Source organism: Sinohyriopsis cumingii, chromosome 13, assembly GCF_028554795.1.
Source record: "Sinohyriopsis cumingii isolate HCF-2022 chromosome 13, ASM2855479v2, whole genome shotgun sequence".
Lineage (NCBI taxonomy): Eukaryota > Metazoa > Mollusca > Bivalvia > Unionida > Unionidae > Sinohyriopsis > Sinohyriopsis cumingii.
Window position 1 is genome coordinate 25,247,104 of NC_142973.1, and position 15,413 is coordinate 25,262,516.

A 15,413-nucleotide genomic window follows, 5' to 3' on the forward strand; every position below is an offset into this window, starting at 1 on the left:
AATAACTTAAATTAGGAATTTGTTATAAAAACCAACATGGTGGAAGGAATTTAATAGAGTTAGTCCATCTGCAAAAATGAGATATGGATCGTCTAAGATCACACAATTAATTGGTAGATCATGGTCTATGCTCTTCACTTCATGATATGATTAGAAAATAATGGCCTAAACATATTATGTACCTGCAGAGCTGCATTTAACTCATTCACAGTTTGGTGAATGTTATCCATTAAAATGTATGGTACAAGTTTGGTGACAATTTTTTATTTAGTGATTAAAAATTGCCATTGTTAAAGTTACTTCAAGATGACTACAACCAATTTTCAAAAACACTGATCTGATGACAACTTGCACATTTTAACATTTTAGATGAAATATTTGACATTTTAGAAGAAACCTTAAATCCATAGCCACACCCAACTGTTATCATAGAGACACGAATACAAGGCCAGCCCACCTGCAAACTGCAGAGACCCCATTGAATAATGTTAGGTGACTGTTTTGATTAAAGATATAACTAAAGAAAACTAAGAAATAAAAAACAGAAGTGTGATTCTTCCTTCATTTAAGCTGTTTTAGTATGATGAGTTCATTAAACCCATGTAATACAATATTAAAAGTCAGATTTTTCAAGACTCATCAGGTGGGATACAGATATTGACAGGCACACATTGGAATGGTGTTGATAAAAGAATAGCTATCACATAGTGTTTTTTCAATACTCACAGTGATCTGCAATTTAACACAGGAAGTAAACAGAAATCCACATGATGATCTGCAAAGTTGGGAAAGACCTAAAAGTCTTGCTACATAATTTCAGCCCTCTACCTCCTTGGATTGATTTCAGCATAAATAATACCCACAGTGAGAGCATATGCTGCATCATCTTTGTTAGATCTGCACAATTTATGCAGTATTTTGCACCAGTACAAGTGCACATACATACATACAAACTTACCCATAATTTGCCTTCACACCCATCACATGCATACTAACTTCCCATGATTTGCTTACACACCCATCACATACATACTAACTTACCCATAATTTGCCTTCACACCCATCACATGAATACTAACTTCCCATGATTTGTTTTCACACCCATCACATACATACTAACCTACCCATAATTTGCCTTCATACATACACCATGAACACTAACTTACCCATAATTTGCCTTCACACCCATCACATGAACACTAACTTACCCATAATTTGCCTTCACACCCATCACATGAATACTAACTTACCCATAATTTGCCTTCACACCCATCACATGAATACTAACTTGCCCATATTTTGCCCTCTCACCCTTCACATACATACTAACTTACCCATAATTTGCCTTCACACCCATCACATGAATACTAACTTACCCATATTTTGCCCTCTCACCCTTCACATACATACTAACTTACCCATAATTTGCCTTCACACCCATTACATACATACTAACTGACCCATAATTTGCCTTCACACCCATCACATGAATACTAACTTACCCATAATTTGCCTTCACCCCATCACATACATACTAACTTACCCATAATTTGCCTTCACACCCTTCACATACAAACTAACTTACCCATAATTTGCCTTCACACCCATTTGCCCTCTCACCCTTCACATGCATACTAACTTGCCCATAATTTGCCTTCACTTCTCTCTGAATGGTTATATTACTGGTTCATTATCCACCTTTGGAGTCTATATTATGAACTTGTTCATTTTTAACATTTATTTAATTTGCATAAGCAGCTTGTTTTAACTTTCATCATGCGCCTGATTCAGTTCTTTTCTTAGTAAGACACAAAATTCAAAACATTTACACAATACAATAAGAAGAAATACTGTTGCTGTTATTGTATGTAATATTTCTTGAATAATTTGTATTCCTCAAGGAGGTTTACACTGATCAAAAAACCATCCACAAACACAAAAAAACACTAGATGCAAAGCATAGCAAGTAAAGCACTGCCTTGTGCATTTTTATGATAATATTTTAACATGAAATCTATATAAGAATGATACTACTAAATAAGAAAGAACACTAAACAGGTCTATTACACAAGACGTAGGTGTTGGGTGTGGCTTGTGGACTTAGTTTCGCTGCAAATATATTAAAATAAGCAACGCTGTTAAATCATCAGCAACTCGATCAAATTACTACATAATACTTTTACCTGTACTTATTTATGCCCACAAAATATAACTAAAAATGAAAAAATCACAGAGAATACATGCAGTTATTAATTCTTAGTTGGTTTGGCTTTTCATGGTAACACATTATATCAGCAATATAATGCTGAGAAAATCAGAACTAAGTGCTACTTCCCAAGGGCACACCAAGGTAGCCAACCCAGACTGGCCTGGGCAGGTAATGAACCCTGACCCTTGAACTAAAAGTCTGATACTCTACCTACTGAACTACTGCAGATCCCCATTAATAATCAATTAGATGTTTTCATTACAGTGCTCTCTCATTATAATGCTATCTATGGTGGCACCTGACCCTATTGCCTCATAGTGAGACCATTTAATAATGAAATATATGATACAGAACTCCCTTGTTATAATACTGTCCATTACAGCTAGAGAGCATGCTGCCCTATAGTGACACCACTTTATAATTAGATATGATACAGAACTCACTCATTTTAATAGTCTACAGGAACCATAGCACATACTGCTTTTTAGCAAGACCACATTATAATAAAGTAAATGATACTGAACTCCCTTTATATAACACTGTACACAGAAACTATACACTGCCTCATAATAAAAGACAACATGCAGAACTCCCTTACAACAGTACTGTCCATGGGAGTCATTTAGTATAATGCCCTATAATGAAGAACATGATACCAAACTCCCTCACTATAACACTGTTCATGGTAGTCAAAGAGTCGACAGTATTATAATGAAGTACTTGATACAAAACTACTTCAATATAACACTGCACATGAACAGATTGCATGTGAACAGCTAGGTAGGTAAGTAGGTTGGTTGGCAGGAAAGTAGGTACAAGTAAAGAAGTAGTTTGAAGATATATAGCTGTAGCAATTGATCGATGTGTATACTGTCTGATATACAGGCTGCTAGAACAAGAAGTTAGATTTATACAAATAACCACTGATAACACAATCAATGTCCAACATTTCCCTTCACTGATACTTGTTTAAAATGCAATACAATGTCTTACTTTATTTTTTTTAAAGAGATGTGTGGGATGAGTAGCTCACAAATTTACGGGCAGGAAACAAATCAATAAAACTCAACAATGAAAACCTCTTGTTTAATTAAAGGGGACCCACTCCAAGGAACTCTCTACCCTCAATGCACATCTCAACATGCACAGAGCCATGATAATTCAAAGTACAAGGACTTTCTTCACATTGACAACCTTGTCACTCGACAATACCTTAATACAATACTGATAAAGGACAATAACATGCAGGCATTTTAAAAGCCTTCCAACGAAATTTGGTCCAATTTGTTCTGACGGCCACTTGATAGCATTTTATTATAACACCACAAAAATAGAGTCTCCAAACAATACACTTCTATACCGTGATAAAACTTGGCCTGAATTTAAATTAAATTTCACATAATACTGTCAGGGGATAAAACTGAAAGAAAAAAAGACATGTTTCTCATAAAGTCAGTAATGTGAGTGATGCAATTGGTGAAGACAAAAATGTACTGATTTTTTATTATTCTAATAAATGTATTAGTCAGCAAGATAGGGCTTTTATTGTGTAAGGTGTTCACTTGATTTTGTGTCAAATATTTGATCAATTTAAGGGCCAAGTTCCCAGAAGTATTAATGCTAATACTTCAACTAGGAGTTTGCAAACCCTTATGGTAGATAAGTGTCTTGTACACCTACAAAATACAATTATCACATGAACAATTGTTAAATGTTCTAGTAACTGTAACTGTCAGTAAAGTTCTAACAACACTATGTATGTATATATATATATATATATATATATATATATATATATATATATATATATATATATATATATATATATATATATATATATATATATATATATATATATATATAACTATATGTGGATTTCATGTCCCCATCATACATATACACAACAACTCCCTGTATCATCCCATCCCACCATTATTGATTTATTTTTCTATTCATTCATCATTCTTCCTTTTACCCATCTGTCTATCCTTCCCTTATATCTATATGTATATACATACCTACTTATCAATAAGTTAAGACAAATCTTGATATTTAAATTTAACAGTAGAGCCAGATCCACCACACTATAATACAATGGCAGATCTGGGTTTATTCCATTCATATTTGAGTGTGTCTCACATATACATAAATACAGTAACTCTCATCAATCGTATGACAATACTCTATTCACTTAATTTAGGAGTTTAGGAGTTCCCAGCCCAGTTTAATAGGACAAGTCTGACATGGAATTATTTTTACACTTATATATTATATCGCAAGTAAAGTAAACTGCCTATATTATGCTATTGTCATTTTTTCTGACCAAAATTGACCTTTGGCCCTATCCCTAATAAGTCTCCAATGGCAAATATGGTAAATTAACTCCAACAGAATACAGAAAATTCCATGCATTAATACCTGTCTCTTGTGCAAGACTCAATCAAAAAATCAAACATCAGACTAGTAATGAGATGGAAATATGCTCAAAGTGTGATTTATGATAAAATAGAATGTTTTCACCACAAATCTGAAATTAGAGTAAAATGATACATTTTAGCCATTACCTTAAATGATGGCACATTTTAAAAACTACCTTACATGATGATACATTTTTAGCAATTACCTTATTTGATGATACATTTTAGCAATTACCTTAAATAATGATACATTTTAGCAATAACCTTATTTGATGATACATTTGCAATTATCTTAGATAATGATACATTTTAGCAATTGCCCTATATAATGATACATTTTAGACATTACTTTATATGACGCATTTTAGCAATTACCTTATATAATGATACATTTTAGCAATTACTTTATATAATGATACATTTTAGCAATTACCTTGTTTGATAATACATTTGAGCAATTACCTTATTTTATGATACATTTAACAACTACATTGTATAATGATACATTTTAGAAATTACCGTATATGATATATTTTAGCAATTACCTTATATGATACATTTTAGCAACTATCTCATATGATACTCTTAAAGAGATTATACATGCAGAAAACATACAATTTCATTAAAACTGCAAATATTATTTGTTCTAAGTCTCTTTAAAAGAGGCTAACCATATATATGATTTTTAACAGAATGGAAGCTGAAAAATGTTTAGATTATTCATAAGGCAAACAAACTTGTTATTTTTAAATGGATTTTTGTTTTCATTTTAATCTAATTTATAAAAGCCTGCTGATTTTGAAGCAATGTATGTGTATGTGAACATACTTAAAACTACCTTTAAATGGTTTGCATTTTCAGTTTTATTCATACATACCACAATGAGAGATCCTTACAAATGGGTAGATTTGATGATACTCATTTTATCAATTACCTTATATTATGATACATTTTTAGCAATTACCTTATATAATGATACAAATCTTTATTCTCAATGTCTTTACCATTTATTTCACTGGTGGTGATACTGGTGGTGGTAGTGATGATGATTAGTGTTCACATTATGTAACATCAGACTCTTTGATTATGACATAAAAATGGTTCAACAATTTCTCCTGCAAATCATGCAATGATGTAACGCCACTAATTTGCACAAATTAATAATCACATCCACAAAAACATGTACCAATAACTCCCAATGCTTTGGCAGCTAAGATCAACCAAAATAAACAAGGATGAGCAAAACAGGGATAGCTCAGTTAAAAAAGGGTACCTAATTTTCCTTGATCTGAAGAATTGCAAGTAATCCTGACCTTAAATTTGCCTTCTTGAATTGTCCCAGATGGACCGTTTCACACTGTGGTTCTGTGTTTTTACTATCCATATCCACCTGCAATCACAAGGCCTGAATCCCATATCATTTTGATAATGGAGAAATTGTTCCACTTTAAACTTGTATACCTGTGCACCAGTCAGAGTTCATGCACATCAGGAACAATACATGGTAAGTACAACCTTGCAGAATGCTATCATTATCTTACCAATATGCAATCTTGATAATTAATTTTGCACTTTATCCTTTGTTCTCTGAAAAAGCACTTGACATATATATTAGGCAAGTGCTATCATATACTCATTGATAAATATTTTGCCTACATCACTCACAAATGCATACCTAGACAGCTATAACGACAGTAAACAATTATCTTCTTGACACCATGTATAGATTAACTAACAAATCTACCCCTTTATAAGGATCTCTCATTGTGGTATGCAGTATGCAGCAAGTTCTAACAAAGTAACCCCTTTTTTTAAGGATCTTTAATTGTGGTAGGCTGTACACAGTGAGTTCTGACAAAGCAACCCCTTTTTTAAGGATCCCTAATTGTGGTAGGTAGTATACAATGAGTTCTGAAAAAGCTACCCCTTTCTAAGGATCCCTAATTGTGGTAGGTAGTATACAATGAGTTCTGAAAAAGCTACCCCTTTCTAAGGATCCCTAATTGTGGTAGACAGTATACAATGAGTACTGACAAGTCTATCCCTTTGTTAGGATTCCTAATTGTTGTAGTCAGTATATAGCAAATTCTAACAAAGCTACCAATTTTTTAAGTATCCCTAATTGCGGTGTGAAATATACAGCAAGTTCTACAATTCAGAGTCATGGTGGCTCAGTGATAAATATGCTGGACTTGCAACCAGAAGGGTGCAGGTTGGAATCCTGCCATCATATCAGCTTTGGTCAACACATAACTTCATGGTGTGTAGTTATGCCAAAAAAACGCAAAAAACAAGAAAACCTTTAAATTTCTCCACACGTGTACTAATGCAAACAAATCTGTTAAATGCAGTGTCTTGCCTGCCTGCCTGGCATATGATCTAAATGATTAACTTAAGTATGAACATTAGGCTAATGCAACCTAATTTTGGCAGCACAGAGATATAGTTCTTATGATGAATCCATCATCATGACTCTGCATTTGACATTAAATCAGGAATCCTGCTAAGTGCAAACAATTTATACAGACACTGGAAATGTTAGAAAAAGTTGCCATTTATCAAAAGACCAGTATCTCAGCACTGTGCAGTAACTTTTTTGTCTCAAAAGCAAACCATCCATAAAACTTGGTTATCATCTGTGGCATAGGACATGAGCTATTTTTAGAAACCATTTTCCTTCAGGCAGTACCCTTGACCTCAACATTTGACAGTTTAAACCCCAAATCTACAATTGTTTTCTTATCTCATATGCAAGTCATTTATAAAGGTCAAGGTATTTGGAATACAAGTAAAGCCATTGCATGGAAATAGTTTTTTCTTCTTTCAGCTCAAGTGACCTTGACCTTTGACCTTTTCCATCTGAAATTTAAAGTTTGTTGATGGTGATTAATGGAAAACTTTAGTTCTTGTGTGAACAGGAAATAGTGAACAGAGGGATAGACATACATGTACCATATACATTGATGGATGGACATCATAATACCATGTTCTAAGCTCTTCTTAATGGCATGTATGTTAAAAAAGAACATAATTATGAAAAAGTGCAATACTTATATTTTATAAGTACCATCATATTTTGTGGACATTTCATGCCTTTAAGTCATTTAAGAAAGTTTAAAGTTTAACAAGGTCTCTATCTGCAAGTGTACCTTATTCCAAAATGATTCAGAATCTGGTTCATCTCAATAGATTGGTGATCTACACTCATAAATCTCTGTATCAGACAGACAGATGATAAATTTAAGACCACTGTAAAACACTTTCCCAATTGTATCAATCTTGTGAATGAAAACAAAAAGGGCAGATATTGTGTCTTTAGTCTGGCATTTATCACGCAGAAAGGATGGGATTGGTTTAAAAGGGCACAAAATTCTGATCTGAATTAGAGTTGAAAATTTTCTTAATAGATCCCTAATGATTAAATCTGCAATAAGAAATGATGAACTAGCACATGTTGTTATCTGTTCCCCTATTGATTACACGTCTATATCTGTCCACGATAAAGACACCATATCAAGTTAGACAAATTCATCATTCTCTGTTGGCTTCTTGACTTGCAATTAAACTCTGATAGATAACACCGACAATGAAATACATCATGAGAGATGTGCTCCTTACTTCGGCAAACTGGGGTGGGGATTTAGGAATTTGTTTTTAATTATGTGGAAGAGATGGATTGTTCTTCTTAAAATAGCGAACTTTCTTTTTTACACTGAAAAGTATACTGTATTAAGTGGAAAAGTGAGTTTGACTGAACCCCTTAACACTGTCTGGATTAGCTGTTGAACATAAGCCTTGAAGACCCCAGCCAGACTCCAGACAAATAGCAAAAGTTAATTTTATTGCTCGTAACAATGTTTCAAATAAAATAATTTTCTTTTCTAGAAATAAAGACCAAAATTGTATAATTTTATACTTAGTAGGATTATGGGACTAAGACAAGTTTAGATCCACTGAGAGAGGATAGGTGTGCAGAAATGGCTACTTGCAGAAACAGCTGTGTCAAAACTGCTGGGGTAGCAGCATTTAAATAAAGTTGTAGTGAAAGTTTATGAGTTCCTAAAATAGGTTTGGTAAGTGGAGTTATGAGGGTGACTGGTGTGATGTGTGATTTTGATTTTTAACGTAGCTTTAACAATTTTTCAGTCATATTGCTACGATGTCTGCAGTGTGGCAGTTTATAGTGATGTTTAGCACTGGGGCATCATGCCGCAGACATGTAGCATGATGTCCCACCCAGTCACATTATCCTGACACCAGGCCGATCAGTCCTAACACTAACCTCTTAATGCTGAACGCCAAGTGAGGCAGCTGTTAGTACCATTTTTTAAGTCTCTGGTATGACTCGGCCAGGGATCGAACCCACGACCTCCCGCATCCGAGGCGGACGCTCTAACCACTAGGCCACCAGAGCGGTGAGGGTGATGGGAGACTCATAGAAGATTGATGGGAGACTCATAGGAGGGTGATGGGAAATTCATAGAAAGATGGTGGGAAACTCATAGAAGGGTGATGGGAGACACATTAGAGGTAATGGGACACTCACATGAGGGTGATGGGTCACTCATGGGGGCTGGGACACTAATAGAAGTGTGATGGCACACTCATAAAAGGGTGATTGGACACTCATAGCAGGGTCATCGGACACTCATGGGGGTGGGAGAGGCACTCATAGAATGGTGATGGGACACTCATAGGAGGGTGGTGGAACACTCATGGGGGTGGCACGTCACTCATAGAACGGTGATGGGATATAAGATTCTATAATAAGTGAAAGTTTGAGAATATAAAGTGTTGTTTCTCAAGGATTCAAAACAATAAATAGTGGTGCTTTAATTAACACAGAACTGTGGATATATGCAAGGGCTCCTTATTAACACAGAACTGTGGATAAATACAATGGCTCCAAATTAACACAGAACTGTGGATATATGCGGGGTCCCTAATTAACATATAACAGTGAATATATGCAAGGACTCCTAATTAACATAGAACTGTTAATACATAATATGGCCCAAATTAACATAGAATTGTAGGTATATGGAAGGAACCTAATTAACAGAGAACTGTGTATATATGCAAGGGCCCTAAATAACATAGAACTGTGGATATACAGTACACAAAGGCCCCAATTAACATAGAATTGTGGATATATGCAAGGGCCCTAACAGAGGACTGTAAATATACACATGGGTCCTAATTAGCATAGAATTGTGGATATATGAAAGGGCCCTGGTCCCAATTAACAGAGAATTGTGGATATATGCAAGGGCCCTAACAGAAATGTGGATACACACAAGGGCCCTAATAAGCATAGAATTGTGGATATATGCAAGGGCCCTAAAAAAACACAGAACTGTTGATATATACATGAGACCTAATTAACTAAGAACTTTGTATATACACAAGGGTTATAATTAACATAGAATTATGGATATATTCAAGGACTCTTATTAAGACAGAACTGTGGTTACATGTGAGGGCCCTAATTAACAGAGAATCACGTATATACACAAAGACCCTAATTGACATAGAACTGTGGATATACACAAGGGCCCATTAACATAGAAGTGTTGATATACACAAGGGCCCAAATTAACATAGAAGTGTGGATATACACAAGGGCCCAAATTAACATAGAATTGTTTATATGTACAATGGCCCTAATTAAGACAGAACTGTGGATATACAGTACACAAAGACACTAACTAACATAGATTGTTGATATAAAGAAGGGCCTTAAGTAACATAGAACTGTAGATATACATATGGGTCCTGATTAACACAGAACTGTGGATATACAGTACACAAAGGTCCTAACATAGACTGTAGGATATATGCAAGGGTCCTAATTAACATAGAACTGTGGATATACACAAGGGCTATCCCATGAAATTGCCACTGTCATTCAACTGTGAGCACAATGAACCCGTAACTGTTACATTATTGAAGATTAACAAAGTTCCACCTGATCATGTAACACTTGATTTCATGATAGGATGCCATATTTAAACACTTACTAAGTGACCTTTCTTGCAGTCAAGAAAGAAACTTTTTCCATTTATTATCTGGTGGACTTAGGGTTTTCAATATCTGCTGGTAATGTCTCATTGTTAAATGCAGTTCTATGTATGCAACATGCTGCCATTGTCAGATGAAATTATTTCTACCACTGTGCTGTTAAGCTGTGTCTTTATTAATTAAAAGTTATTTATGATACTCATGCTAGTTTATATATATATATATATATATATATATATATATATATATATATATATATATATATATATATATAATAAAAGGTCTATTGAAAGATAAATACAATTCTCATATAAAAACTGTCCTCCCCCCCATTCTTCATGTGAAAATACTGGAAAAATCACTATATATATTGGTCAATTGTGAAAATGGTTATAGTATTCAAAATGAGTAGAAAAGTATCCAATAGAAGGAGTTGTAAGGTGTATGATACAATAGAATGAGCTCTACATGTGTAACTACTGTAGGAACCAATAGAAGGCACTTCATATGATGTATATCTACTGTATGAACCAATAGAATGTGCTCCACATGATGTGTAACTAATGTAAGAACTAATAGAATGAGCTCCACATTATGTATAACTTTTGTATGAACTAATAGAATGAGCTCCAAGTGATCCTAACTACTGTAGGAACCAAACAGAATGACCTCTATATCATTTATAACTACAGTAAGAACCAATAGAATGAGCACCATATGATGTATAATGAAACCAATAGAATGAGATGTGTAACTACTGTAGGAACGAACAGAATGAGCTCCATATAATGTATAACTAATGCAGGAACCAACAGAATGAGCTCCATATGATGCGTAATTACTCTAGGAACCAACAGAATGAGCTCTATATAATGTGTAACTACTGTAGGAACCAACAGAATTAGCTCCATATAATGTATAACTAATGCAGGAATCAATAGAATGAGCTCCATATAATGTATAACTACTGCAGGAACCAATAAAATGAGCTCCATATCATGTGTAATTACTCTAGGAACCAACAGAATGAGCTCCATATAATGTGTAATTACTCTAGGAACCAACAGAATGAGCTCCATATAACATGTAACTACTGTAGGAACCAACAGAATGAGCTCCATATAATGTATAACTACTGTAGGAACCAACAGAATGAGCTTTATATAATGTGTAACTACTGTAGGAACCAACAGAATGAGCTCCATATAATGTGTAACTACTGTAGGAACCAACAGAAAGAGCTTTATATAATGTGTAACTACTGTAGGAACCAACAGAATGAGCTCCATATAATGTGTAACTACTAGAACCAAGAGAATGAGCTTTATATAATGTGTAACTACTGTAGGAACCAACAGAATGAGCTCCATATAATGTATAACTAATGCAGGAACCAACAGAATGAGTTCCATATTAATGTGTAACTACTGTAAGAACCAACAGAATGAGCTCCATATGATGTGTAATTACTGTAGGAACCAACAGAATAAGTTCCATATGATGTATAACTAATGCAGGAACCAACAGAATGAGTTCCATATGATGTGTAACTACTGTAGAAACCAACAGAATGAGCTCCATATAAGGTATAACTAATGCAGGAACCAACAGAATGAGTTCCATATAATGTGTAATTACTGTAGGAATCAACAGAATAAGTTCCATATGATGTATAACTACTGTAGGAACCAATAGAATGAGCTCCATATAATGTATAACTAATGCAGGATCCAACAGAATGAGTTCCATATGATGTGTAACTACTGTAGGAACCAACAGAATGAGCTCCATATAATGTATAACTAATGCAGGAACCAACAGAATGAGCTCCATATAATGTATAACTAATGCAGGAACCAACAGAATGAGCTCCATATGATGTGTAATTACTCTAGGAACCAACAGAATGAGCTCCATATAATGTGTAACTACTGTAGGAACCAACAGAATGAGCTCCATATAATGTGTAATTACTCTAGGAACCAACAGAATGAGCTCCATATGATGTGTAATTACTCTAGGAACCAACAGACTGAGCTCCATATAATGTGTAACTACTGTAGGAACCAACAGAATGAGCTCCATATAATGTGTAATTACTCTAGGAACCAACAGAATAAGCTCCATATGTGTAATTACTCTAGGAACCAACAGAATGAGCTCCATATAATGTGTAACTACTGGAGGAACCAACAGAATGAGCTCCATATATTGTGTAATTACTCTAGGAACCAAGAGTTGTTGTTGTAGGGTTTAACGCCATTTTTCAGCACACGATAGGCTATACATGGCGGCCAGTATTAATGGTGGAGGAAGAACCCGGGAAAACCCCAGAAAGAACCACCGACCCATGAGAAGCTACCGGCAAGCTTTCTCACATCCCCACATTAGCCGAATCCGAGACTCGAACCCACGCAGACAGAGGTGAGATGGCAGTGATCCGTAACGGAAAGCGCTTTAGACCACTCGGCCACTCGGGGCCCCGGAACCAACAGAATGAGCTCCATATAATGTGTAACTACTATAGGAACCAACAGAATGAGCTCCATATAATGTATAACTAATGCATGAACCAACAGAATGAGTTCCATATAATATGTAACTACTGTAAGAACCAATAGAAAGAGCACCATATGCTGTGTAACTAATGTAAGAACCAACAGAATGAGCTCTGTATAATGTGTAACCACTGTAGGAACCAACAGAATGAGCTCCATATAATGTATAACTACTGTAGGAACCAACAGAATGAGCTCCATCTAATGTGTAACTACTGTAGGAACCAATAGAAAGAGCTTTATATGATCTATATCAATTCTAGGAACCTTGGAATAGTTCTTGGAGCCAAACATCAGGCTAAAGATAGTACCAAGTGCTCTCCTTCTGTCACCCAAACCCTTTCCAGATGTGCCCAGCTTTTCAAGTCAAACTCAATAATACCAAGGATAATTCCCTTGGATCATAATGAAAATTAAGACAGTGGTTCAATTTGTACCATATGCATTTAATGTCCATGGAGAACAAGTACATCATTTTAAGTGGACAATATTTTAATGTAAACTAGAAACAGAATGGAAATTGTATGAAGGCCAATAATACAGTATTCCTTAAAATGAATAGAGCACTGCATGTCTGAAAATTATCCAAATAATAATAGCAACAAAAACAACAACAACAACAATAATAATAACAATAATAATGATAATAATAATTATTTTCATTTATTAAATTATTTAAAGTCATATACTCATCAAAATCAAGGTCTGGATCATTCATCCGAGGTCACTGACCAAACATTAAAATGTCCAGTCATGTTACACGATGTGTAACCAACAATCTACAACAATTTAATCATGATCCACCACTGCTCTGGTGGGCCAGTGGTTAGAGAGTCTGCCTCAGCTGCAGAAGGTCATGGGTTCGATCCCCGGTCAAATCATGCCAAAGACTTACAAAAATGGTACTAATAGCTGCCTCGCCTGGCATTCAGCATCAAGAGGTTAGTATCAGTACTAGTTAGCCTGGTGTCAGGATAATGTGACTGGGTGGGACATCATGCCACATGTTTGCGGCATGATACCCCAGTGCTAGACATCACTATAAACTATCACACTGCAGACATCATAGCAATATGACTGAAAAATTGTTAAATCTACATTAAAAATCCAAATCACACACACACATTAATGAATTACATCTAGTGGAGTACTAAGGGTAAATGGCACCAGGGGCAACGATGATTGCCCAAAGGAGTTTTGGCACCTAAAGTCCTCCGGCACTATGGCAACTGCCCATCTAACTCCTCCCCCATCAGTACACCACTAATTACATCTGCATCTGTCAAATATTACTGTATCACATCTGAATCTGTCAAAGATTACTGTATCACATCTGCATCTGTTAAATATTACTGTATCACATCTGAATCTGTCAAATATTACTGTATCACATCTGCATCTGTCAAAGATTACTATATCACACTTGGATCTTTCTAAAATTACTGCATCACATTGGATCTGCCAAAGATTGCTGTATCACACCTGGATTGTTTTCAGTATCATGTTATAAAGGTCCAATGAGAAATATGTGTCCATTATTGACAGTTGAAATATTTAAGAAATTTTGAGAAAAGGTGTTTATGTTGTCTATATAAAAAGGTGTCTTTTGAAAAGAGTATGTCTGCTAAAGAAGGTTTCATGGTACAACACAAAGACTTCTGGTTCGGGGAAGTAAAAAAAGGCCCTATGCAGATTCCCCACATCATAAGAGGTGAGTAATGGAGGCAACCATTTTGCCATAGGATATGCCACATAATATTCCAACTATGAATATTTTGAACTTTTTAAAAGATTCAGTTTATGTACAAAAATGAAACTTTTTTCCTTTAAGGATTTTATCTATTTTTTGCTTCATCTTTGCTTTCATATGGTCTTTGGGGTGGGGGTATCTAAACTTATTTGACACTAGTGTTAGGATTGTGTTAGTCTGCTGTTAAATCCATCCATCCATCCATCCACCCACCCACCCACCCACCCGTCCATCCATCCTTCCATCTATACATACTTACAACTGAGCTCACTTTCTTGAAATGGTAAATTTTGTCATAAAATTTTCTTCTGTTTTGTCATTCATAACTTTAATTAGCACATTGCAAAGGTTACTGCACACTGTTTTTCTCCTTACTCCATAATATCTTTATTAACTTTTAAATTAGTGACCACTTAATTTTATGGCATATTGGCAGCCATAAATGAAAATTCTACAGA

General features: G+C 35.0%; 1 protein-coding gene across 5 annotated transcripts in view; it reads right to left on the reverse strand.

Annotated features, from left to right (window-relative positions):
- The window catches only part of LOC149785081 (uncharacterized), a 303,926-nt gene that overhangs the window by 153,704 nt on the left and 134,809 nt on the right, over positions 1 to 15,413 (reverse strand). The window contains exon 1 of one of the 5 annotated variants that reach the window (XM_089978814.1): positions 5,940 to 6,089. The exons of 3 other annotated variants lie outside the window; for them this stretch is intronic. In XM_089978814.1, the coding sequence (XP_089834940.1) occupies positions 5,940 to 6,010 (71 nt within the window). In that variant the 5' untranslated portion in view covers positions 6,011 to 6,089. Of the gene's footprint in view, positions 1 to 5,899; positions 6,090 to 15,413 lie in introns of those variants that run through there. One more of the 5 variants, XM_089978818.1, reaches the window with a different exon arrangement.